Source organism: Drosophila melanogaster, chromosome 3L, assembly GCF_000001215.4.
Source record: "Drosophila melanogaster chromosome 3L".
NCBI lineage: Eukaryota > Metazoa > Arthropoda > Insecta > Diptera > Drosophilidae > Drosophila > Drosophila melanogaster.
The window spans coordinates 19,949,881-19,975,320 of record NT_037436.4 but is presented as its reverse complement, the minus strand read 5'-3'; the positions used below and the strand labels follow the sequence as shown (position 1 = coordinate 19,975,320).

The window sequence follows — 25,440 nt, the reverse complement described above, 5'->3', positions numbered from 1 at the left end:
AAATAATGTTTTATGATTGTTACTCATGAAGTAAAACGCAGAGAGAAAAAAACCGCAATCAACGATCCCAATTTGAGCATTTTGATCTCAAAATCTAGCCAAGATCGAATCATGCTCAGCATACTCAATTCGAGATCAAACCATTCTCAAATGAAGGGATGAAGCTCATGCTCGATGTAACATTAAGATGTAACATAAAATTAGTTAAGTGAACTTACCTTATCAAAATCACAAATGATTTCGTTCAACAGACGCAGGCACTCCAAGCCCTGTTTGTTCACATCCGTCTCATCGTAGAACTCCTTGTAGTTGGGAATGGAGGCGAACATGACGGCCACGCAGGAGTAGCTCTCGTGGTAGAGCTCCGTGGAGCGTTCCAGGTGCAGGAAATGGGTGGCCACGTGGGCCGGCAGGATGTTCTCCAGCAGAATCTAAAGATAGGAATCCAAGTTCAATCGCTTCTAGATTTTTTAAATGTTTCACTTAGACCTTGTTAATGCCACGCATGGTTTCCACCTCCTCCTGCTCCACCTTCAACTTGGCCTTCCAGAGGAAATCTGTGCGAGCCACATATTCACCCTGGCGATCCAGAGTGTGAAGCACCAAGATGATCACCAGAAGCAAAAGGAAGCCCTTGATCTCAAGTGGCAAGCTGTAAAAACAGAGAGTAGAGTTTAAAGTTGGTAAGTGCCTGTATGCTTTCAAAAAACATCTTTCTGTTATTAGTATTTTTCTTTACCCGTGTGTGATGTTGGCATCGTTGTACATCTCAAAGAGATCACTGTACCCAAGAACTGTCACCTGTGCGATCACAGCCACCAGCATGGCAATCAGCTTGAGAATAAATCCGGATCGCAGGAAGGCGGAAATTGCAGCCAAACTAATGGCACAGCAATACAGAAATACGGGCGCAATGGGTATGGCATAATCGATTTCCCACAGCTGCACATCCTCCAGGGTGGAGTTTACGAACACACTCGAAAAATTGCTCTCCAGGATGGTCTGATTGGATGATGGCTCCTTGCTTACCCCGTCAGGCACAGTGTAGTTTATCTAGAATAAGAATTTTATATTTTATATTTTTTATAAGGTGATGAAGATAGATTAATATCTGTCATAACTGATTTGGAAATATATTTTTTGGGAATATATTATGTTTTGAACTCAATATTATTTCGAAAAGTGTTTGAAACTTAAGCTTGTTGCTAAACATTTTTTTTGATTGACGGTATAATAATAGGCTATCAAATACCCTTTATTTAACTAGTGCAAATCCGAGACTTCAACATTAGATAGACACTGAACTTGCGGACGGAGAAAAGATTCTGATTAGAAATATAATATATATGTACTTTATAGTGTCGTGAACGCTTCTGTCTACGTTTTACATGATTTTCAACATTCAACTTTCAACATTCAACCAACAGTTATGGGTATAATAAAATGCAGCTTAAAGGGTGTTTTGGCCAAGACTTACCACACTAAACACCGCGCAAGATGAAATGAGAATGTTGACCACAACGAACATGGCCAGCCGTAAGTAGCGACTGCTGGCCACCACCTGGCCGGGACCATTTCGCTCCGTAGTGGAGGCGTGCACGTCCGGCACGGACATGTTGCTCAGGTAGAGGAAGAGGGCCAGCGAGACGAAGCTGGCCAGGAGGGATCCAAGGAGGGCCAGGTTCCTGCAGGTGGAGGAACACAGAGCGCGGATGAGTCGAGGGGGTCGTTAATGCGAGTTGATCTCACCTACAATTCGATTACAATCAGCTGGACGACGGCTAGCGAGAGGAAGAGGACGAAGGCGCATATCAGGTCGAACCGGAAGTGCGTATCCGGCTGGGCGCGGTACATGGCCTCCCGGGGCGTATTGCGGTACCACATGGTGAACGGCTTCAGCTCCGTGGGCGGCCCGAAGAAATTAAAATTGAAACATTTACGCTCCGGCGGCAGTAAATTTGATTCAATCATGGCGATGCTCTGCGTACAGAAAAGGGGCAAAAACGAGAAGGACACACAACATAATAGAGTTGGCTTACATTAGGGTACAGTAAATATTGCCTATAAAGTATTAGGTTTATGTTTATATTGAAAATTAATTGGAAACAAATATTATACATATAAAAGAAACCTTTTTATAATTACTTAACCTTTCAATGCTTATGAATAATTTATATTGTAATATATTAAGTAATTCTATTTAATCATGTATCCACTGTTTTCAGTTTATAAACCATGCAATCAGCTTTGGCCCCATCCAATTTGCTGATATTTCCTGGCCATTTGAATTTGATTTCCCATACTCCACCCATCCAGAGGCCATTTTATTAGATTTTGGCCTCAACTTACCGCCAGTCCAATGTTCTTCACCAGCTTGGATTCGGCAATATTGGCAAAGGGTCGATCTGCCCCCCAGCACTCCACATATTTGGTCATCTTCGATGAAGGACGATTGCGTGTGACATGACCTGAAAGAGTTCATGGTAAAATTAAAGATTCTTTCCTGCCTGGTATATATATATATATATATATTCGTTAACTATGTAAACCAATATAAATGGACCCTAACCACTTGCCAAATAGCTTCAAAAACGTTTTACAAAAAGTTTAACATTGTGTAAACTTACGTGACATTGTGATAGTTTTTAGTGAGCTCACCAAATGTAGCCAATATTTTACGACAACATTTCGGTCCACCATGATCCCATTAATAATGAAAAATCTACCCCAAATCGCTGGCATTATTACACCTCAAAAGCAGTACAGTTTTTACAGTTCAGCTAGTCGCTTTGGGGATTGGGTGGCCAGCCAGACAAGCTCATTAAAAGTCACCCATTCGCATTAAAAATGCCATCAAAGTGACTTTGCCACAAGCCGCACTCGATGTCCTTGGCAAATTAAAACTCATAAACCAGCACAGGACCTCATGGTTCTCCATGGTGCCTCACGTGCAGCTCGTTCCTGCCCCAGCCGCCATTTCATAGGTACTATATACCACCAAAAAGGAGAAAAATCAGCCCAGCTGGTCCGTCAAAGAAGCTTAATTGCCCTGCTCCATGGTTCGCGGTCCATGGTCCATTCTACATGTTCCATGGCCATCATGGATAAAGTTTTCACAAAGGCCAATCCGCAAACAAATGCAGCCTGTGATAAATTTATGATGCAAAAGTTGCCCTGCCAGCGATAAAATTATGCATAACCTGAGCTCATTTGTGAAAGTGATTTTCAACTGTTGCGTTTTATATTGCCAGCGAACTGGGTGAACTGAGCAGTGGGTGGTGGGTGGTGGGCTACTTACCCGCATGACTGCGGAAACTTTCTCCGCTGTGGATGGACAGCTTTCGTCCTTCGATGAAGGCTCCGGAGGAGCGTCGTCTGTCGGCGAAGGACATCAGACCTGGTTGGGCGAAACGGAGGTGTGAAAGCGGACACATAAATAAGAGCTATCGCCAGCAGAACTGAAGTGTTAATGCCCATTACGGCCTTTGATTGATGGCAGGATGGATGAATGAATGAGTGTGAGCAGAATAACTGAATTTAAAAATAAAGGCAATTATAGGATAGATCAGGCATGAAATTAAATAGATTAAATGTTAATATATTCATTTCAATAAACAATGAAAAGTTATTATAAAGTGAAATGTTGCTAAGGTAAGTAAGTAAATTGTAATGTTGAATTTATTCTTGCACCACCCCTCCACATGCTCACCTTGAACGGACAACTTCCGACGAGATCTCTCCGGGGCCTCGGCCACCGTCAAGCTGTTGGAGGCGGCTCCTCCGGCTGGAGCGGCTGCGGTGGGTGTGACACTCGCCGGATTCGAGGATTGCGCCTGGGCTCCGCTGTTGGAGATGCCGCTCTCTGACCCACTCATACTGAGCAGATCATCGGCGGGCAGGGAAAGGGCAGCGGACTTGGCCACCGACTCGGAGGCGGCGGAATCACCACTGCCGCGATGGCCACCATTTGCCTTCGGCTCCTTGTCATTCTTGCCATCCTGATCCCTGTGCATCAGCGGCTCGGTGACGGCAGTGGCCTCATCAGCCTCGTCCTCCTCCTCGGACAGCTCCTTAATGGACATGGAGGCGGCTGAGGCGAGAGGGGCATGCAAAGGTGCCTCCTGGCTATTGATCGAGGTGGGTGACATCTTCTCGTCAACGATTGCAGGCGGTGGAGCCACAGTTACCGGAAGAAGGACATCGGCGACATCGGTGGCTTCATGGGATTGATCCGTCTCCTTGATCTCCTTGGTCTCCTCGGTGGTGGGACTGGGATCGTTCTGCTCAATGCATTCCACCACGCGTGGAACGCTGTAGGTGTATGCTGGTTTCGGTGGCACAATGAGATACGATTCAACCTTGTGATCCGCCAGATACGCATCTCGATTGCCACCCTCGCCCTGCTCCACCTCGAACTTGTCGCCCAGGAAGTCCAAAGTTTGCTTCGTGATGTGGACTCGCCTGCAGGATAAACGCACAAATGAAAAATGATGTTCAATGCTGGCAGGCTTACAGGGCGTATGAGCAATCTACTTGTATGCGCAAGACACAGGTGTTAACATAACTACACAAAAATAAGTAAACAAAAAAAAAGAGTAATACAAAAACGAACCACCTCATATTATATGTATGCCTGTTCATTATATTTTATATTTTCAATTGGAAAAACCCAAGGTATTCATCCTTTGAAATATTTTACAATAAGATGAAATCAGAATATATTCAAGCTTGAATATCCAACACATTTTATTTATATACAATATTGTTTCTTCAGTGTACACACATAGACAGTTTTAGGCAAATAATTTATCCTGGCACTGCCTACTGCCATTTATCCTAGGATGCTACGCAAATTTGTTTATATTTTTGCTCCGGACGAGCAATTCGTGCATGAAGAACGAATTGAGGCGTCTGACTGTTTTCCGGCTCATTGACTGTAGCATTTCAATTCAATTCAATTCCGAATAATTGAAGTCTGCGTGTGTGACCGCAGGTAAGATAAAAGAAAACATTTCAGCATTTTCAGCTAGCATTCATCCGAAGGACTTGAGTGCGGCTTAGCTACGCAAAATGAATAAACCAAAAGAAACTTGCTTGTATGTTTGTTTGTGAAAGTATGAAAGTAAACTGGTGAAAGCGGGCTAAGAGCTTTAGACTTTGGTATTTGCGAAGCAAACATACGGAATATCCTGGCAAAAGAATTAAGCATCGTTGGAACATATTTTAAATTTAATTACACGCAAATGCTTGAAATGTTCATGGCTGTTAAATTGGATTTAAATGGACGGTGAAATTTTTGTATTAAAAATATTTTAATGCGACGTCATCCATTTCTTTTTCACAAAAATTATAAAAACCAATTACCACCGCATTAAGGCGAAAATGTACTGAAATTTGGGCAGAACAATGAAAGTCATTTGAAATTCTTCAACTTCATGTGCGGTACAAACATTTAATTAAAATTGGACATGTGTAGGTATTATTTAATAAAAAAATTCCTTGCTAACTTTTTGGTTCTTTTTCGAACTGCAGCACTCGAATATTGTGCAGACTTGAACTGAAACCCGTTTAATTGGGACCACGACGAGGCTAATTTAAATTGCCATTACGAGTACTTGACTCGCTTTGCAATGCCACCGAGCGCCATTAGAGGCGCCTCCCGCCCACTTTTCCAGCCCATTCTCACCACCCGCGGGCTCCGCGTTTTGTTTATTTATTTTTGTTTTCCTCGCTCATCAGCTTTGTCATTCGTACCAAGCACCTTGGCGGAATGAAAGAAGCGCTCGCACTCACTGCTCAAAAAGTCTAAGTTACACTTTGATATAATTCATAATTATGTGAGAAGCTTAACCAATTGGTTCTTTTCCATCTGCAGGATTTTAATAACATCTGCTTGATAGAGGATTGTTATAGTTATTCAATAATTAGACACTTCTCTAGATTGGCTTTTAAGATAAAAATAATTTAAATATAAATAATAAAGCATTTCAAATTGGTGATAAGAGGTATAATTAAAATTTATATATGCTTGTAAACATTTTCTCCAGTGTATACACACACACACTCACACACACACTTACCCAGCGACACCGCCGCTCTCCATGTGGTTGGCCAATGTAACGTCGTCGCTCCAAACATCAAATTGCCACTTGCGTAGGCCAAGGACGCCGCAGAGTACGTTGCCAGTGTGGATGCCAATTCGCATGTCGACATTTATGCCGGTCGCCTCACGCACGTGTCTGCCGGAATAAGCGAGTGGGAATGAAATGAGCGAAGGGCAAACAAACAATGCAGGGAGCACAAAGGATATAAGGATATAAGGATATGCGCACACAACGACGGACTAGTTGCCGCCGTCGTATTAACAATTTTATGGCCCATAAAACACAAGCGGACCACGTCGACTCCACTCCAGCCTGATGGACGAGTATGATATGGGGAATCGGACGGTGGATAGCGGCAAAGCTCTACTTATATTGTAGGTACACTGAGAAATACGTTTATCCCAAATAAAGATTCTATAATATATTACAGGTAGAGGGAAGCATTCCACGCATATATGTATATTTACGATCGATCTTAACATGTCCGTCTGTCCGTATGCTTGTCCATATAAGGGATAGACAGGGCTAGAAATTAAGCAGGCAGATTCTGTTCTATCTACTAAAATTTATTTAATTGTCTTTCCAATTTCTTGAGATATATTTAAAACGATTTTAGTAAAGATATAGTAACGGATATCTGATTTGGTATTCACCATATTAATAAATAAAAATACGGCAATGATACTGAAAATACCAACTGATAAATGATATTTGAAATATGTAGTTTAAGTGTATTCATGGCACCGAAGGTGCTTCCTAGCAGGAAGTCTAGTCCCACAGAAAGTGGCTAGAAACCGACTGTCGGCAACAAGTTCTTGACTTATTAACTTTAACCAGCGTTTTCTTTGGCCTGCCGTTGGGTCAAATGAGCCGCATCGAAGGCCAAATCACTTGGGAGTCCTTCAGGCTTTTATTTGTTTGTGCCCTTCCTGGCCATTTGGCGAGCAGGATATGGATATGACCACAAAACAGGACAAACAAGGAAACTGATTTTTGATCCGGATTTGGGATCTCTGTGAATTTCAGAGTGCCAAAGTTTAGGGAAACAGAAAGTTTAACAAATTTTGATTGAGCTGCATAATTTGTGTAAATATTTTCCGAGCTAAAAGATAAAAACACAAATGACTTTGCGACGAAATTCGTAGCATACATTTTTGGGGGCAAGTCGACGGGGCGATATTAAAGTTTCATATTGTTTTGGCTTTGCGACCAAACGAAGATGCAATTCATAATTTAATGAATGTTGCCTTTTCGGCTCAAAAACTTTTGGCATTTTCCCTGGCGGCTTGTTAAGCACCCCGAAAGTCAACAGTAGGAGCTGCTTTTTGACCAAATTTTGCGGGCGTAACAAAGCCAACTTAAGAGCAAAGATTAAAAGGCCACGGATCCGGATCCGAAGGGCAATGGAATAAAGGAAGGCCAGCGGAGAAAAATAAACAATAGAAATGAGAAATAAGCACAGAGACCAATAAAAATGGCATGGAAAGCGGCCGGCAAAGGCCAAAATGAGAGCTTCCTTTTCGTCCTGAGGCCACTTGTGCATAAATTCTCGCGTGTAATAAAATGGCCTTTGTGCCGATATTGTTTATTGTATTTTATGATGTTTCTCTTTGGAATTCGCTGTTCCCTGTTCTTTTTTTGGGATCATATCATTCGTGTGCCTTTTATTGCATAATACGTTTTTAATGTACATCTATAAAAGGAGGAATTCGGAATGTGACTTCAACGGAAATATCTACTTTTCTGGCGGCAATTAAAGCACGAATATCAAAAACAGATGCAATTTACAGACGGTGTCACCATTTTAATGAAAATTAATTTTGAAAAATTAATGTTTTCGTGCTTTTTTATACATTTTTATATATGCACCACAATTATTACAAATTACTTATTACGCTCAATATATTTAGCAAAGGAAAATTTAAAACAGGCTCATTCAATTTGTTAAATATGTAAAACTTCTGTAATTAATTGATTAAAGCTCCTATTAATTTAAGCTTTAATCCCTCTTTACCAAGTCTGCTCCACCAAACCCCAACCAAAGTGCAAAACTAACCAAAGAAAGGACGATTTCTGGCCCAGTTAACAAAGATTTAGCTAGCCGCAAAGCCAACAATCACGGTGTCAAATGGCCGTGGCCAAAGCAGCTCCGACTGAAACTCAAAGGACGGCCAGGAGCGAAAGACAAACAAGTCGTACACTCGATGACGGGTCCAATGCAAATGTTTGCATTACCAACAGTCACTGCCCACCACCCAAACCCAAACCCAAGCACAAACCGAACCAAGCCAAGCCAAACCGTCTGAAACCGATGCAAAAGGGCCAAAAGCGATGGCCACGCGAAAACCCACTCACCTGATGGCATCGATCATCTGCAGGCCCATGTTGACACAGTTGGTTGCATGTTGGGGCCGGGAAATGGGCAGGCCGGACACACAGTAATAACAATCCCCCAGGATCTTGATCCGTAGGCATTGGTTCTCCTGCGGGAATGGAGCAATTAATTAGTATTTACCATGTGGAGTGGTTACAAAAGTCGCCATGTTTCGTGTCCAGTTAAAAGAGTTTAATACATGTGCAAATAATTTCTATAATAAAATCGAATATAATATATAGAAATTATTGAGTCATTTAATATACAGAATAAGCAAATTGAGAGCATATCTGTATAGCATTCATTCAACACATTATACATTTGGACTTGGATCCTTTTTAAGCTCAATATTATGGACTCTAGCTCCATTACACCATCTAGCTTACCTGAGCTATTTGATCGAATCGTCCAAACAGATCGTTCAGGGTCTTCACCAAATCGCTGGCCGTCAGGGAACTTGAAAGGGGCGTGAAGTTGACAATATCCGCGAACAGAATGGTGACATTCGTGTGCCGCTGGACGTGGAGCTCATGGAACCGGGTGGCCGAAGTGGACGCCTGTCCTCCGGCTCTCTGACAGGCATCTGCCATTTTCAGCATGATGCTGCGTTTCACCTGCGAAAGACGAACATGCAACAAAATTGCTATTACTTTTATATTACGTATACGCCCCAGTGACACGAAAATACACTTGGCACATAATAAAACATAATTAAATTCCGCTAAAATTGATTATGCTTTAAAATAATAATGTAATGCCAAATATAAATATTAAATATTTGTATCAAATACATTTTAGAAATTACATATTGAAATGTCAATCGACATTTTTAGTTATAGATTTGAGTTATCTAACATAACTCGTTTAATTGTTAATATTTTTTTAACGTATTTATGAATTTTTGTTATTAAATATACCCACCTCGGCGGCGATGTAGGCGGGAATAACGCTGAGGAGCAATTGCTCCTGCTGCTCCCGCTCGCACTCGAGCTTCACGCGCTGTTCGATTCCCGTCCTGGTTCCGTCCACCGTCCGGTTGTGGGCTGCGTCCGACATGATGCGGTAGTAGAGACCGGAAACGGAGGCGCTGGCCAACATCACAATCTCCCCGAAGAGCTGAGAGCGGCAGGATATATGTGTATGTATAGTACAAACAAGAGCGGATGAGCACGTTCCATAAATAATGAGTGTCTAACCCGAGATGGCAATTATCCTTGTGTCACTGTATCGCGGCAGAAAACGCGATGCAACCTAATTAACAAATCACAGAGCAGGGGATTCCGGATTGGCAGGAAGCGGGAACCCATTGGGGAAGTTGTGAAGTAGGGGGAATTAAAACGAGCTGGGGAACAAATTATTTCTCACCCAGCTGGTGCAATTAAATTAAATTAAATAGTTGTAGCCAAAGGAAAAAGTGAAAAAATTGAATTACGCAGAGAAGTATCCGCAGAGTATAATCCTCGGTGGCATGTAACTTAAATCTACCTTTGGCTATTTATCTTCGTAAAATAACAAACCAGGAAGGTTGTAAGTAGTAGCAATTTTAACAGAACAAACGAAAAATATGCTGTAACTGTCTTATATATTGTATTTATTTCCAATGTTAAATGTTGCTGCTTTAAACTTCTGCATAAACTACTTTGAGGATTATAAAATAATAGCTATTGAAACCAAATATGGATTGTGCTCCCAAATGTCCTCCAATTAATTGTCCCAGCCGATTCGCGGAATAATCCCCACTTCGCTCTTCCATGGTCATAATGGTAATCTCCCATCATATGGAAACTAATCCCATTGCTGGGGATCCATGGGAAATGCAAATAAATGGCAATGGACTTACCATTGGCAAATTGGGCGCGTAGTCGGGACTTGTGCCGATGCGGTAAACGATGTGAATGGCGGTCATGAATAGAGCCAGGACCACGGAGACGGGCCACGAAATGGGCAGCATGGAGTGGATGCACTACGGAGAGAGCCATAAGTAGAATAATCCCCCCGAGGAGTGGCATTGCACCGGACTTACCAGGAAGAGGGCGTACATGGGCAGGGGAGCCAGTTCGTCCCCGGTGATGGCCGCAATGGTGCCCAGTGAGAAGGTGGTGACGATGGCGAAGGCCAAGGCGGCTGCCGGGGAGCTCAGCACCGCCGGGAACTGCAGGGCCGTGAGAATGGATCCCGAGATTAGGGCAGCCAGGACTAAGAGCATGGTCTGCACCAGGTGCTGAAAAAGCCGCACACAAAACAGAGAGAAATATAATTAGTTGGAAATGTTTTCTACAAAAAGAATATTTCTTAAATATTTCTAAAACTAAGATAACTGAATTTTTGCTGAAAATAAATCATATAAATCTTTAGAACAGTGATTTTATTTAAAGAATTTTTTCCAGTACTTTAGCTTGGTGAGCCATTTCAGGCAATCTAAGTGTGTGGTAAAAGCTCACCTGGCCGTAAACGATGCCAATTATTATGGACACAACACATGCCAGCAGCGAAGTTAACAATCCCGATCTGAAAAGCGACTTGCGGAGCCTCTGGCGGTAGCGGGTATACAAATCGTTTAGGTGGATGTCCTCAGCTGCAAAAGTGGACAGAAGATGGGTTTATTAGCATCCATTAGGTAATCGTGTCCTTGTAAAAAGCTAAAGCCTTGAAAGCTCTTGAATAATTTGGTATACTACTTTTTATAGAATATATAATTAACACTGCATATATAATTATATTAATCATATTCAACAGAAAAGTGCCTGAAGCATGAATGTAGAGTTATGGGAACTTAAAGTTACAAAAACAAACACCTAACTTATTCTTCAGTTATTATTATTGCATATAATAACTTTATGTTTTCACAGTAGTGCACATTTGTGTGCTTATACAGTCCAATTAACGGCCGTAATTTAATTCTCAGCTATTCCGTGAATTTATTAAGACTCGCATAAATCTATAATCTTAATTGCTTCATCCCAGGCCAAAGTTCAGCTGCCTCCTGGCGATTTCTGAAGTTCTTATGGTGGCTCGGTCGTACGTGATGATGGGCGGCTCCTTTGAGAGAGAATTAATTGTCCGCCCACCGAAGGAAACGTCCTGACCGTCTGGCATTTAAATTTGATATTTAACATTGGCATACATTTCACAGACGCCCACGCCGGAAATCGAATACTGTGCAAAAAGGCCACACATCCATGGCATTCCACCTCCTTTCAATTTCACAGACAATTGTCTTTAAAAAGAAACTTAATTGAGCTGTCAGGAGCCAAAGTGTACGGGTACGATATGTTATATGCAATACGGAATCACATATCACCTTTGGCTGCAACAGAAATAACTTAATCGATATGTAGCAAAGATTTTATTGCTTAAATAAAAGTCAAACCTGAATGCTTTATGACTGCAGATGTTGTGGAGCCTTAAATGCTGTCACAAAATTGAAATCGAGGCAGTCAAACATGCGTGTTCCTATATTTACATGGCTGCCATTAAGGGAAAATAGTATCAACACACGCCCATGGCGTTTATAAATCAACAGACAGTTGATAAAAGTACACGCACTACAATTACCCTCAAAACGAAATTAGCATATTGCCATCATGATTTCCCCGCTATTTTTTATACAATTTGTAAATCGATACGCACGGATTTATAGCCCGCTAATTGACGGTGGGGGCAGTTAAAGTGTTTGATTTATTTATGGCCACCGACGCGCCAGATAAGCCATGCCCAGTGGATATTTGGCAACAGATTAGTCTATTTATAGATGTGTTCGGGTAACTTCAATTTTTATTTTTTGTCTGCCAGCTGAATTGATTTCTACCCTTCGCACACAGACGAGAATTATCGGCTCAAACAAGGCGATCCAATAAATCAATACACCAAAGTTGGGGAGTTCTCAAGGAAAAAAAAAAAAGAAAACGTCCGAGTGGCCAAGTCAAGTGGGACCCAAAAATGTGGGACTTTCCCGCAAATTATGGGCCCAATGGGTGTGGAAACATTTCCAAGGAGTCCTTTTTTCTTATTACTTAAAAATTGTTTATGGAAGGTAATAATTTTGACCATTTCGCTTTTGTTGGAGTTCCCGGTAGCTAAAAATAAAATACATCTACTTTAATGCATTTCTCTTTTCAACTTTCTTTTATTTAATACATTTAAGCAGGAAACAGGAAAGCCATTAGGCATTAAAGAAAGGAAAGGCTATAAACTCGCTTGGAATGCATTTATATTTAAAGATTGGGATAAGCCTCAGGTTTTGGATAAGCTTGTTTTATTCGACCAACAAGCTTAAAATTGAATGCGGAAGAATAAAATGTTTAGTATCTCGGCATTATATTTATGGAAATAATTTATAAATATTTTATCCAAGAAATCTGCAACGTGAGCTACTCAAGAGCACAAAAAATGCGCTTGTACTGCATTATTATTTATAAGTAGAGAATTTAGTATTAAATATATATTACAACTGCTGGGCGAGCTATAAAAATGGCGGACCACACTTAAACGCCTTGTCGACAGCGCATTAGGTTAAGGATTCTCGTACGAGGACTGAGTGAAAAATTTAGGCAAAGCCACAGGCAGGATAAAATAAGTCGAGTGGCAAACGCCAGAGGACAGGACCGCATACTGTACCACGTTATATGGCGAATGGAGCTGCCTTCACTTGTTTATTCTCCGCAATCAAACAGAAATTCTTTTGACACGAACCGAGGTCCTGGAAGTGTGAGCGTGTGTGTTTGTATCTGTGTTTTCATAAGCGCCAGCACACACACACACACCACTGCAGAGTGACAGATGCTCTTGTGTGCTTGTGTATTAGTGTGCATCAGGGTGAATCGATATTTGGATTCTATTGGAATGCATTATTTTAGGGGCTACAGAAAAAACAGGCATTTAAATAAATTCTATTTTCAACTCGGTTTGCATTCAAAGCGTTCGTTTAATTTTTCATTCAATCAAACTGAATCACCCTAGTGAAGTTGCCTCATAAAAAATAAAGCGACTTAAGTGAAACAGTTGCAGACAACCTAGACGAAGACACGATGACAACGACAGCAGAGACGACATTTGCCAAAGCTTTCGGCATAGATTTTATATCATCCCGCAGCTGAAGCGCTGAAATCCGCAACGGATTCCCCATCCTCCACATCTGTGCGATTAAGTATGTGCGGACACATTGTCAGGGCATCCTGGCATCCAAGGATGGATCCTGGCATCCTGGTTGAGATGAGGGGGCCAGGCGATTAGGAAGATTGAGTTCGTTGCCAACGAATTTTCATGTGCACCGCCATCGCATTAAAGTTGCAGAGCAGTCCTGAACCGTAGCGAGAGATGGCTCGAATCCATCCTCCGGTTTAAGCTATTGGGTAACCGACTTAGTAATAAAACAGTTCCTGCCACGGGCCACGCGAAACTGCAGCCCAGCAGCACATGAAGGAAATCTCAATCCGGTGGGCGGGAAAATATAATTTAAATCGATGTGGGAAACTATACGATATTCTGCTTTAGTCATATAAATTACTAGAATACCGTATGTCGTAAAATTAAGTTGCAGTCATTTTACAAGTCTTTTTACAAGATATAGAATGCCGATGCTGAGAGCACGAAGCTTTGAGGTGATTTGGATTTAATGATCTAGAGTTTTTCCCATTTCGTTTTTTTGATCACCAGGCTGGGCAGGTATTTTAGAGGTAAGAAGACAGAAATCCGAGAAGGATTCACCCACTTTCAAGTGTCCTTTGTTTCATTCGAGGGCTATTCAATGGATTCCTGTTTCCACCATGTGAAGCGTTTTAATATTCAAGAGACCTATGTGCAACCCGAGACATTTAATAAAATATTCAATATTTTTCAGCTTTGTCCGTAATATGCATTTTTTTAAGTAAATTCAAATGATTTTGTGCCTCAATGGCAGGCTGTCAATTTCATGTCACTAAAGTATGACATTTAAATATATTTTTGAAGTACGACGCTCTCTGTTCTGACTAGTAATAAAAATATCTCCTATGATTTTTTTTTAGCTATCTGCTATGCCAATACCAGCCACGCTTAAATATTAAACAATTTATGACTTTCAATTGAACATTTCAATGATTTACGTATTGCGGTTTTGGCAGTTTTTCCACAACTGTTAATTGAAATTGCACCGAGTTTCGCAGACACAAAATATATATTTTTTTGTGAGTATGCAGCTCTGCATAAAATTTAAATCTCTGTTGCACTTTTTAGCTATATGCTTCATGACCATTTATAATTTCTCTGGCTCGTTAGCTCCTGCCAGTTTTCATTAATTTAGCAAACATTTGGCCCAGCTGCCGTATTGAAATTTTGAAAATACTTTTCTCCTTGGCTATAAGGCAGCCTTGAAGCATGCAACACCATTTGCCGGAGGCATTGGAGTTGCAAAAAATATTGCACATACGACCCGTCGGCCCAGGCCGACAACATAAAATGCAACAAAATGCTCGCTGCAGTGGCTGCAGATGCCGCACATGCCTGACAGCCACTCCAAGTTGCAACCGCTGCCACCTGCTGCAACATTGCAAATTACATCCTTCGGGCTGAGACAGGAATTACAAGCTTTTATGCGCTGAATTGTGGGCCGCATATTTGATGGGTTTTTATGTTTTCCCGAGGCAACCATTCACACGAATAAGCGGAAGATACATATGTGAGTCTTGGGTTTTAAGACCTTTTAAGGTTGTAAAATATGTTTCTAGCACAACACAATTTCCAACTTATCTATGTTATTTCAGATTATTTAAATAATTTTTGTATTTATTTGGAAATACGTAGAATTGTTAATCAATTTGTACATCAACATAGACATGTAGCTTCTTCTATCATTTATTTTTATGCTGTTATCATACCTAATTGAACAGCTTCATCTTACTTCACATCACAACAGCTTCTCTGGCACAAACCATCAACACCTGGGTCGAATAAATAATAGTCCATTGGGCAGATGAAAATAAGCCACATCCCAACAAATCGGTGACAATATAACAACGGAAACGGAAACAAAGGAAATTCCCGTAGCCACCGCATTTGCTAATGGCAAAACTGAAAGGATACCGTGTCCTGGCAGCGCATTAGTCAAGGTGCAGTCAATGCGAAGGTTGACGGTGGAGGGGAGTGGGGTGTGGCCCTTGGCCATGTGGTGGCTGGAAAAAAGAGGAATCCAAATTGGCAACAGACGCTTAAGGTAATAGACGTGCCAACGAAGTCGTGCCCGTGGGACACGTATTCCCTACTCTCCTTGTTTCCCAGCATCGTTTTTTTCCTTATGGCCAAGAACGCAGCTGGTTATTTGGTTTTCTGTGCGTGTCGCTGGCACGATGCTCGTAAATAATGCCATGGCTAAGACAAAAGCCGTAGCCAGTCAACTCAACAGTCTGCCGTTGACATCGAGAACTTATTTTCCAGCCAGCTCTTTTAGCCATTCTTTGCCCATTCGCCTGGCTTGACACATTTTTTTCCAGGGTAATCATTGCGAAAAAGGGGTATGTTACATATTGATTGATAGAATATTTTCCATATCTAAAGATAAAAATGTAAAGTACTAACAAATTTAATAAAATAATTTGGCAATTTAATACTTTATAATGGTCCCTATTTATACTGTACGAGGTATCGTTCAGTTGAGTTGGCTGCTTGTTTTTCGCACGTGTGTTTTGGCTTCTTGTTACCTTTATTTTGCTTCTAAGGCACGCAAGCCAATCAACTATGAGACACCCAAAACGCTTCAGCTTTTCATTTTTGTAATGATCAAATAGTGTGTGATGTCCCAGTGGATTGTCCCTTTTCAGTTTCTACACGCTATTTTTAGAAAAAGAGTTGATAAACTCTATTATTATTATTTTAAGGCAATAATCGATTATACAAATGACTTTTAAGAAGCGTAACAAAGTGATGAAAATACATTTAAAAAACGTACAAGAACCTTTCATTCCATAACTCACCCAACGTGCACATCGATTAGGAATTATCTCTTGATTGAATTTAGAGCAATTCGCCATCAATTTGCCATTAAAGCGGGATATATTTTATCTATGCAAAGTGGAGTTTCCACAGAGCTCAGCTATCAAGATCTATGTACATCCCTCTATATGTACATTTGTAATGTGCATATTTTAACAATAAAACGCTGACATTGCCCCGGGTGCGAATTCACTGTCAAAGTAATTTGCATACATCATCTTGCTGGTTGCTATTTTTGCTCGGCTTTTCTTTGGGGCCAATTTTCGCGGAATGAAAGAATTGGGGTGAAAATCGGAAGACGCACTGTTGTTGTCGCCCTCAACCCCAGAATGCAAATTTCGGAAAAGGGTCTATTGTTGGGGATATTTCGTCTTGTGTTGTTGAGTGGCACAAATCTCATATCGGTTGAGCCTCATATTCGCATACGATGACACGATGATGAATGCCAACTCATAAACAGATGGCACTGAGGAATGGTGGTCGCATAATAAGCCAGACCGGCAGCAAAATGCAGATTCAACGTGCAGATAGATACCCAGATACAGATACAGATACAGATACAAATTCCAGACGATGCTGTGCTATTTTTCAGAAGTGCCTGCACGGGAATTCTCATTTCGCATGCAAGTTGCATTCATTTGAATTTCTATTTGTCTGATTCGCTTCGGTGGTGACAGATTTTTTTTCCAACGGCATTATGATGTATGTGGCACATGTCGACATTATTCTGGAATTCTTAATGGAAATTTAAGGTGCTGACTGGTGAGAAAACCCAAGGGCTTTGCTTCCTACTATCACTGTAAGTTCTGTGATTAAATTATCGTTGTAAAACATCAAACACCACCGACCGCAATTATGGGCCCGCAAGTGTGGGGGATCAACTATTGGGTGTTTTATTGCTGAACCCACTAACCACCGAAATTGGTTTGTTTATCTGGCATTGGTACACACTTGCCCACAGTCGAATCAATTTACAACTTTTCAGTCAATCACAAACCAATCAGAGTGCAAAATATGAGCGCAATCACATCCAGCCATTTGTTGGTCGTTTTAGTACACCTAAATGTGCACTGGGAAAAATCAGAGGCCTGTTAAAAAATCAAGGATATCATAAAGGAGTACCATACATTTAAAATAAATAATAGAAATAGATATTAATAACGAACAATAAAACTAATAATAAGCAATATAAAAGAAGAGCAAACGATAAACTCGATTTCCTCGACTAGCAGATACCCTTTACTAAGATAGCGGGAGTGCGAGGGAGAAATTTCACAATATGTTTGCCATAATAATATAAGTTGGTGAGAAACAATTAGTTCAATAATACAATAATAAAATACAATACATTTATTTATATTGTACATTTTTAAATTGCGGCAATGAAAGATTTTTCGCTTATACGAACGGACAGATAAACGGACAAAGCCAGATCGACTCGGCTAGTGATCCTAATCAAGAATATATTCCATTCAACCTGTTAAATAGTAAATACACTATCAACGAATATTCTTCTACTTTTAAATTAACGAACCAGGTGAATTTTGCTGTGGATCAAATAATTGGAACAGCAATTTCAAAAAACAATTCGTTTTTGGGTGTTTGAAACCTATTTCGAAGGTACACAGAAAAATCGAATGATTGCATTTTTATTTAAAATTATACCAAAATATAAAATTACATCTGTATGCCTTTATTTATTTTCTTTTATTTTTATACGGACTTCGCAATAATATGGCTAATTCCGTTTGATATTTAATGACCAGGATGGTAATGATTTTTTTTTTCTAAGTGCAGGGAGCTCAGTGGGGACGGTACGCTTTGTGGCGTGAATGGCGCCATCAAGAGGCAGCCAGGCGGTGCTCAACTGGCAGCTGAATAAACAGCATCAACAACAAGTGCAGGGAATGGGAGTGGGCTGGGATGGGGTTCTGGGGGTATGGACGGATGGTTGGATGGGGATGGGGATGGGGATGGGGATGGGACCAATGCTGAATACCGTCTCATCGACACTTTTTCATTGAATTCAATTAAAAGCGAAATTGAAAATTGAAATTCAATTAAGATGCTATAAATACGGCAGGGATGGGGTGCAAGGGTGTCAAGCGGGGCAGAGAGTATACAGGATACTGTGGAAGCATTCCGGGATAGAAAGGACTCGTGGCAATGATGATAGATGAGCTGCCAGTGGCTGCTGGAAGTGGATGAAAGAGATTCCATCGATCTGTGTATTGGCTGGGAGCTTCGAGCGGTGCTTATGATATGTGACATGTCCTTTTTTTGAACTTACTCTACTTTCTGTTTTTTTTTTTTCTTTCTCCCTGACATTTAATGGGGCATCAACACCAACATGTTGGTATTGATGACAAATAAATTGATGCTGCAATCAATCAAAAATAAATCAACCATATGGTGCACCAAGATAATCAAGTCTGGGAAACAATACACTAATCTGATTAGGCTCATTAGTAAACCACCATCTAATATTGTCTTATTAGGCTTCGTCTTCACATTTCCATGAAATATTGCCCTTGAGCCACCCAATCAATTCTTGTTTGGTAATAACATCTTTTTTAATTTATGGAATTTAAGCCCAATGCATTCCCTTTGCAACATATTTTGTCACTGTTTGAACTAAATTTAAATTAGTGAACTTTTGCCAACACAAATCCTCTTTAACACTTCAAGTAAGTCCATGATGCGAGCTATCTTTAATAATCCCAAACCCCAAGCCTCGGAAATCACCCCCTATTTTCCAGTCTATTGAAAACATAATTTTTAGACGGCTGCTGCTTTCAATTAACGCATTAGGCAAGGAAAAGGCAGCAGTTTCACTTTGCTCAGGGGATAATAATGAAGAAAAAAATAGAGACCAAGGGACTTTGTCTAACTTTTCCGAAAGGCTAAAGTTTCCGTGGGAGGTCGAGGTCGTTCGAAACTTTGTTGAAAATGACAGAAGACTGCAGTGACCTAAAACCAGAGGAGATGCAGCAATTCAGTTTCGCCAGCTGATGGAAAGAAAGTTGAAGTTTATGGAGTTTAAAAGTTGAAAGCGGTTGGCATTATTTGTCAAACATGGAACTGTATTTTCTAAAATTTATAGCAACGTATTTTTCCTATTTTTGATGCCATTTTTAAGAAAGCTGGTCAGACAAGAATTTTGCTTTTGCATCTCGCTGACTTCTGGATGCATCATAGTTTCATTCTACACACTGTTTTTCGGATTCCTTAACGCAGGCACTACTGTGGATGAGGTTATATACAAGAACAGTGAGTTGGAAAAGTAAGGAAACCTGAATTTTAAGAACAGCATCTAAACCCAAATACCAGCACTCAAGACTGATGTTTATGCGAAATGGTTCAATGTATTTCATATAGCTCTGATGATCGCAGCTGCAGTTATCCTGCTGATATCTGTTATGACGGTAAGAAAATCACTTCCAATATTTTTAATTCTAATAAAATTCCTTTTAGAAGTACTTAAGGATCGTTTTCGTGTGGATGGCCATGTTCATCATTCATATGATATCGTACTACATCATCTTCAATGCTTTGATAAATGTTCGCAATCCGTTCTTTAAAAGTGCTGTCTCTGCGATTATTTATGTTTTCGTGAATTTAGTGACGTTGGGTAAACATATATATTAAAAATCTCTATTCTCGTAAGTTATGCTCCAGCTTTTCAGGAATCGATTTATTTTGTTTGCTCAAAGTCTACACGTATTATTATGTAAAAGCGCATCCAGATGAATTCAGACCAGTTTGTGTGGATAAATGAGAGGATGTCCTTAAAAATTAAATTGAGATCAGCGAAATTGATTTTTAAGATGATGAAAAGCAATAGCATTTCGTGCTCTTTACCCCATGCTCATCAAGTGAGAGGATGATGCTTTTACTGTGCTAATATGGCAGACTCAATTTTCTTTATAATTTCATTAGCATCTTGATGAGAACTGAAAACGATTCCACGCGTGCCTGACAAACACGACACACATCGGGCTGGAAATTCTAGGCTAATGCTAATGAGGCCATAATACAGATTGCTTAAGTTGTAATTATGCAAAAAAGTTAATACCACAATAAAGAAGATATGGCGGAAAATGTGAAGGCAATTTCGTTTAAATTTGGCGCCATCATCTGGGCGAGCTAAACATGAGTATTTGCTTAAAAGTTTTGCAATGTACATAAATTACGTATACGACTTGTGGTTCATAAACAAATCTTGTACATTGAAATTAACAAAGAATTGTTTTGATAATTTAAAATATACGTATAATTTTTTAACATTCAGGCTTAAAAGAAATTCTAAAAATAAAAATATTTTGCAGAATATCTTATTTGCATTTCCTGTCAAAACGTCTGAAATTATGATTCTGGCTAAAAAATTTTGCTTCTGTATATCCTTGCAAATGGGATGTATACTGATTGCATTGGCTGGAATTTTTTTGGCTGGCATGAACATTGACTATATGCTCCTTTGTTTAAATAGTAAATATATATTCACATTGGCATTAGTATTATTTTTTGCATTAAATTTAATGTTTTGATAGGAACCTATTTCAGAGAAATGCAGCACAAATTCCCAGGTAATTTAGTGACTAAGCAGTTCCAATGATTCCATTTGATAATCTAGTTTTATTACCCAGAACAAGCTCTCTACACTGTGATACAAATGTCTCCCGATTTGTTAACTATCTTGGCATCGTTCATGCTAATATTTGCAGTCTTATCGGTATGTATATAATATAATTAAAGATGGTTTTTACAAAATATATGTATTTAGCAATATGGTTGGCTGTTTTGGACAACTCTATTCTTTCAAGCATTTCAGGCAGTCTTCTTTCTTATTTTCAGTTTAGCTTCAGCACTTATGGGTTCGAATTTAATAATAAATGAGAGCACTTGGCATAATTTAACCTATTGGATTTACGTGCTTCTTTGGCTAAGTGGGAGCTAATTGTAGTATATACAAAACGAAAAGTAAATAACTTATTTTATTTTAGCAATGACAGCGTATTTCATGTACATAATATATTCGTACTATCGGCAATTAAAACCGAGGGAAACTGAAAATATGGAGTAATAACTACTAAGGAGAATAACTCTTTACACGTAGTATTTAAGTAATTTGTTTTTTATTCACAACTGCAACTGTATAGCATTGGATTAATCGTCATCAAAAAGAAATTACATGTAAATAAAAACAATTGTTTAATGAAATGTGGCGAGCGGAAAATTTCTGTTTTTGTATGAAACTACGAATTGGATGCACAGTTATAGCTTTTCTCACGCTTTTCCTCTGCGCCGCACACCTGGTGGAGTTTTTTCGTAAATAACTTCAAAGTGCTTTCCAAATAAGTTTTTAATTATATATTACAGGATTGAAGGATCCTTATAGCTATGCTCAGGCGTCGGGTAAAGGACTAAATATTAAATTTTTTATATTAAATTTGCTGAATTTCAGACTGGTTTAATCTTCTTTGGGGACTATTCCATATGCTGGCATCTCTGTGTTTATCTTACTCCGTGCTGGTGGTAATTAATGAACTTGCCTTGATTATAATACTTTATGAATTTTAAGTTATTGGTAATTTGCAGGGGTCTCTCCTACCAATCTGGAGTTACATAATTATCGAGGGAGTTTACTTGATCTTCATAATCATTTATGCGTCAATAACTTGTGCACTGAAAATAAATACGTATGTGAACTATGGACAAACGTACTCGATCCTTTACTGGATTTTAATAATCTTTACTTGTGGTAAGTTCAACTACAACTAATAGAGTTCATGTTTGGTTTATCCTTAAGTTCTTTACCTAGTGATAACAATCTACTTCTTTTGGATAGTCATATCGTGTTATTTCCTAATAAAGCAACAACGCCTGGAAGGAAGTTTAAAATTATAGCAAAATTTATAGAATAAATAAAATTTCGAGCATAAATATCGCTAGATTTAAGATAAGTAAAAGTTATTGAATAAACGTGAATGAAAATACATTATTTTTTTCTTTAAATTTAAAGTTTACCTTCAAGTAGGCTTCGAACTACATATACATATTTTTTCCAAAAATAATAATAAAAAAAAAATGAAATTTGCATTGGTAATACTTTACACCATCTCTTTTGTTTGCGAAGGTGCTATTTCAGTAAATTCCACATTTGAAAAGGGCATTCGAAAGTTCTACAATACGGGTAATTGTAAACCAAAGTTAAATTTTGATTTGAGTTTTGAATTTTTATTCTGACCAGCTGACCATAGCCAAGGTTTTCCCATTTGTGGAAATTGTACAAACATAAAAAACGTGCATATAAGTACAGGATTTACGTGCCACTTCGAAGATGAAAGACAGGTGGAAAATAAGTTTGGCGAGACAGATGATAAATATGCGCCTTGTGTGCCAAAGGATTACGTTATCAATGGTTCGTTCAAGAGTTGTATAAGTTAGATATATGTAGGTCCAAACATTCCAAATTCCCAATAATAGGGGAAGTTAAAAACTATTGCTGCTTTTGGTCGCCGACATCGGGATGTTCAGCTCTCATCGGAAGGCTTCTGTTCGATAAAAGCTCCGATTATTGCGATACTTGCAAAGGATCTTGTTCCGGATTGAAATATTCCGACGACTCAGTCGGAAGCAATAGGATTCCGGAATATGGATTCATAATGGCACTGTTGTTTTGTGAACTGTGGATTTGATAGGATAGGGATCACTACAATCATACTCAAATATTGTGCCAAAAAAGAACTTAAAAATAAATCAATTTCTTTTAGTAATTTGGAAACCAAAAAATCGCTTCAAATCATACTAATATGAATTTAAAAAATTGCCAAGCATGTTAGGCGAAGATCAAATTGTCAAATGAACGGAAACAGACATTTTTTTTAAATAATTGACTCTGTTTATTATATAAATTATGAAATGAAATTTTTTGTATTGCTAGTTTACATTTGCTTGGCTCTCAAGTGCGGGCACCCGATAAACCTAAAAAATTACTATACTTCCACAACGCCTTTCTCTTCAGGTAAATTACCTAATAAAATTTTATGGAATTTAAATCTATTTCTATTTGGTTGCATAGCCGATCATGAAATTTCATTTCCGGCTTGCGCAAATTGTTCAAGTGAAAAGAACTTTCGTACCAACACTGATTTTCATTGCCACTTCGAAGATGACTCGGCCATTGAGGAAAATTTTGGAAAATGGACAAATAGTTATCCGGACTGCCTGCCAGACCACTTTATTGCAACTCGTGAGTCCTTCACAAATTGGCCAGGTCAAATGTATTACCACTATCGTCTAATAGGGAAAATAAAAGCGTATTGCTGCTTTTGGTCACCGAAATTGGGATGCTCTGCGCTGATCGGAAGGAAGTTCTACGATAAGAAAATATATAGCTGCAAGACTTGCAGACGATTTTGCAGCGCAACTAAGCAAACCTATGTCGATGATTCGGATGGAAGTGATAAGGTCTCGGAATCCTACGGATTCTCAGTTTTATTGGCCTTTCTGCTACTCAGCATATACTAGGATAATCTATAATTGCACAGTAGAATGGGATGGCCATTTTTATATAATTTATATTTTTGGACCCATCAAATTAACCATAACAAACAGCAAATAAAAGGGTATCTTTTTAATTCGATGATGTGTTTTAATGAGTATGCGTTAGTTTGATGAGCTAGTTAGGTCGATAAGATTAAATAAAGCTATTTTCAAATCAAAATCTATTTTTTAACCAAGTTCACAATGACAAAGCTCTCAAAATATTAAGTACACTTTCCTTTAAAATCGCTTTTATAAGAATGCTAATACAGGTTTTAGTGTTTTTTTTACTTTATCGAAATACTTACGAAGATTGTAATCATAATCATTGTAAGTAACCTCGTTATTAGCAAGGTATTAATAATTTTATTACACTTTTTTTTATTGATTTTAAAGCGGCTGTCGAAGATCATTACGATTGTGGATGTTGTCCGGGCATAAGTAACAACAATGGCCAGGTGGTTGGGTTCCATTGCCATAAAGATGACCAAAACTCAATTTTAAGATTTGCATCGGATGAGGAAAGTGCGTTTGCTGAATGTGTGCCAAACTGTTTTGAGATAAAATGTAAGTCACTTTTGCCTTGCCACTCATTTAATCGGCATTTATCACTACAGATCCCATTCAGGAATACTGCTGTTTCTGGTCACCGAAGCTGGGCTGTACGATACTAGTCAATGAAAAGTATTTCAGCAATAAAGACTTGTGCAATAACTGCAAGTATTTTTGCCAAAGAACTACAGGAGATGGGAGGAGCTCTAGTTATCCACAGAAACTTATCTTGCTACTCTCATTACTGCTGATCGGTTGCAATTACTTTCAGAACTAAAGTTCATAATTGACCTGCTTCTTCAATAAAGAGAGTTACTTTGCATTAATCCTAGGACCTACTCAACCCCCGTCAAAAGACCCGGATGAGTTAATCAAAAATTAATAGTGAAAGTAACTCTTTGGTCATCATTATCATAGTTATCATTATGAACTGTGCCCAGGCCGGGGTAAATTTAATTAAAACAACAAACGCGCGATGTTCCAAAGAAAGCAGCCGTCGCTGGAAATTGTACGTGGAAACGGAAGTGGAAATGGGGAGACCCCGATGTTATCGTGACAAGCCCAAATTAAGTAGCGCACGGGGTTACATCAGCCAGCCAGGGGACAAAACCGGCGGGTTGGGCACTCAATTTAAAGACCAAACCAAGGCAACCAGCGAATATGGCCATGAGTTGGCCAGAAGATGAATGGCAACCGAGCCGGAGGCTCATTTCATAGACCAACACCCAAAACGAAAATTTAAATACATTCTACACCCGGTAAGTTGGACACATAAGAAAGTTGAGTTACTATACGTTTCGAAGCCAAAATCCAGGCAATGTATGTTCAAAACAGAAATCCTCTTGTAGAGGATGATGATTCTTGATTTAAAAATGCATAGGTAATGCCGTAAATATTTGT

General features: G+C 39.3%; 7 protein-coding genes across 9 annotated transcripts in view, besides 1 other annotated feature; 6 read left to right on the top strand and 1 right to left on the bottom strand.

Annotated features, from left to right (window-relative positions):
• The window catches only part of Ac76E (Adenylyl cyclase 76E), a 38,674-nt gene that overhangs the window by 2,640 nt on the left and 10,594 nt on the right, over positions 1-25,440 (bottom strand). For both annotated transcript variants that reach the window (NM_001259909.2, NM_079449.4), the window contains exons 3-17: positions 10,920-11,053; positions 10,502-10,699; positions 10,319-10,441; positions 9,400-9,594; positions 8,865-9,092; positions 8,460-8,587; positions 6,081-6,239; positions 3,710-4,461; positions 3,299-3,397; positions 2,350-2,468; positions 1,754-1,980; positions 1,478-1,685; positions 740-1,053; positions 490-652; positions 219-431 (exon numbers count right to left, since the gene is read on the bottom strand). In NM_001259909.2, coding sequence (NP_001246838.1) covers positions 219-431; positions 490-652; positions 740-1,053; positions 1,478-1,685; positions 1,754-1,980; positions 2,350-2,468; positions 3,299-3,397; positions 3,710-4,461; positions 6,081-6,239; positions 8,460-8,587; positions 8,865-9,092; positions 9,400-9,594; positions 10,319-10,441; positions 10,502-10,699; positions 10,920-11,053 — 3,260 coding nt within the window. The remainder of the gene's footprint in view (positions 1-218; positions 432-489; positions 653-739; positions 1,054-1,477; positions 1,686-1,753; positions 1,981-2,349; positions 2,469-3,298; positions 3,398-3,709; positions 4,462-6,080; positions 6,240-8,459; positions 8,588-8,864; positions 9,093-9,399; positions 9,595-10,318; positions 10,442-10,501; positions 10,700-10,919; positions 11,054-25,440) is intronic.
• Positions 6,571-6,603: a mobile genetic element.
• CG42263 (uncharacterized protein) lies at positions 19,522-20,774 on the top strand. Its single transcript, NM_001144511.2, has 4 exons — positions 19,522-19,713; positions 19,774-19,868; positions 19,918-20,074; positions 20,130-20,774. Exons 1-4 carry the CDS (start codon positions 19,569-19,571, stop codon positions 20,219-20,221), a joined length of 489 nt encoding a protein of 162 aa, NP_001137983.2. The 5' UTR covers positions 19,522-19,568; the 3' UTR covers positions 20,222-20,774.
• On the top strand, positions 20,795-21,527 carry CG42654 (uncharacterized protein). Of its 2 annotated transcripts, none has more exons than NM_001275152.1 (5): positions 20,795-20,931; positions 20,994-21,029; positions 21,090-21,175; positions 21,298-21,389; positions 21,447-21,527. In NM_001275152.1, exons 1-4 carry the CDS (start codon positions 20,811-20,813, stop codon positions 21,337-21,339), a joined length of 285 nt encoding a protein of 94 aa, NP_001262081.1. In that variant the 5' UTR covers positions 20,795-20,810; the 3' UTR covers positions 21,340-21,389; positions 21,447-21,527. The 2 variants fall into 2 exon arrangements, with proteins under 2 accessions (NP_001262081.1, NP_001189134.2); NM_001202205.2 differs by having other exon boundaries at positions 21,227-21,389.
• On the top strand, positions 21,609-22,350 carry CG42655 (uncharacterized protein; the record flags this gene model as incomplete). The annotated part of the gene is made up of 5 exons (NM_001202204.2): positions 21,609-21,771; positions 21,823-21,858; positions 21,908-21,978; positions 22,042-22,204; positions 22,265-22,350. Exons 1-5 carry the CDS (start codon positions 21,663-21,665, stop codon positions 22,348-22,350), a joined length of 465 nt encoding a protein of 154 aa, NP_001189133.2. The 5' UTR covers positions 21,609-21,662.
• Positions 22,531-23,367, top strand: CG33710 (uncharacterized protein; the record flags this gene model as incomplete). Its single annotated transcript, NM_001031966.2, has 3 exons — positions 22,531-22,636; positions 22,694-22,864; positions 22,930-23,367. The coding sequence occupies 3 exons, from the start codon at positions 22,531-22,533 to the stop codon at positions 23,139-23,141; spliced, it is 489 nt and encodes a 162-aa protein (NP_001027137.1). The 3' UTR covers positions 23,142-23,367.
• Positions 23,353-24,086, top strand: CG34258 (uncharacterized protein). The gene is made up of 3 exons (NM_001104178.2): positions 23,353-23,467; positions 23,525-23,695; positions 23,750-24,086. The coding sequence occupies exons 1-3, from the start codon at positions 23,365-23,367 to the stop codon at positions 23,971-23,973; spliced, it is 498 nt and encodes a 165-aa protein (NP_001097648.1). The 5' UTR covers positions 23,353-23,364; the 3' UTR covers positions 23,974-24,086.
• CG32219 (uncharacterized protein) lies at positions 24,186-25,298 on the top strand. The gene is made up of 3 exons (NM_168827.2): positions 24,186-24,318; positions 24,385-24,555; positions 24,606-25,298. Exons 1-3 carry the CDS (start codon positions 24,249-24,251, stop codon positions 24,815-24,817), a joined length of 453 nt encoding a protein of 150 aa, NP_730469.1. The 5' UTR covers positions 24,186-24,248; the 3' UTR covers positions 24,818-25,298.

Bases quoted from the DNA above. Each gene is read 5' to 3' on its own strand.
- CG32219 (NM_168827.2), top strand. From the start codon at position 24,249: ATGCTAATACAGGTTTTAGTGTTTTTTTTACTTTATCGAAATACTTAC. The intron at 24,319-24,384 runs GTAAGTAACCTC...TTGATTTTAAAG, and splicing joins AGATTGTAATCATAATCATT to CGGCTGTCGAAGATCATTAC. The intron at 24,556-24,605 runs GTAAGTCACTTT...TTATCACTACAG, and splicing joins AAACTGTTTTGAGATAAAAT to ATCCCATTCAGGAATACTGC.
- CG42263 (NM_001144511.2), top strand. From the start codon at position 19,569: ATGCCATTTTTAAGAAAGCTGGTCAGACAAGAATTTTGCTTTTGCATC. The intron at 19,869-19,917 runs GTAAGAAAATCA...AATTCCTTTTAG, and splicing joins TGCTGATATCTGTTATGACG to AAGTACTTAAGGATCGTTTT. The intron at 20,075-20,129 runs GTAAACATATAT...CCAGCTTTTCAG, and splicing joins CGTGAATTTAGTGACGTTGG to GAATCGATTTATTTTGTTTG.
- CG34258 (NM_001104178.2), top strand. From the start codon at position 23,365: ATGAAATTTTTTGTATTGCTAGTTTACATTTGCTTGGCTCTCAAGTGC. The intron at 23,468-23,524 runs GTAAATTACCTA...TTGGTTGCATAG, and splicing joins CACAACGCCTTTCTCTTCAG to CCGATCATGAAATTTCATTT. The intron at 23,696-23,749 runs GTGAGTCCTTCA...ATCGTCTAATAG, and splicing joins AGACCACTTTATTGCAACTC to GGAAAATAAAAGCGTATTGC.
- CG42654 (NM_001202205.2), top strand. From the start codon at position 20,811: ATGATTCTGGCTAAAAAATTTTGCTTCTGTATATCCTTGCAAATGGGA. The intron at 20,932-20,993 runs GTAAATATATAT...ATGTTTTGATAG, and splicing joins TATGCTCCTTTGTTTAAATA to GAACCTATTTCAGAGAAATG. The intron at 21,176-21,226 runs GTATGTATATAA...ATATGTATTTAG, and splicing joins TAATATTTGCAGTCTTATCG to CAATATGGTTGGCTGTTTTG.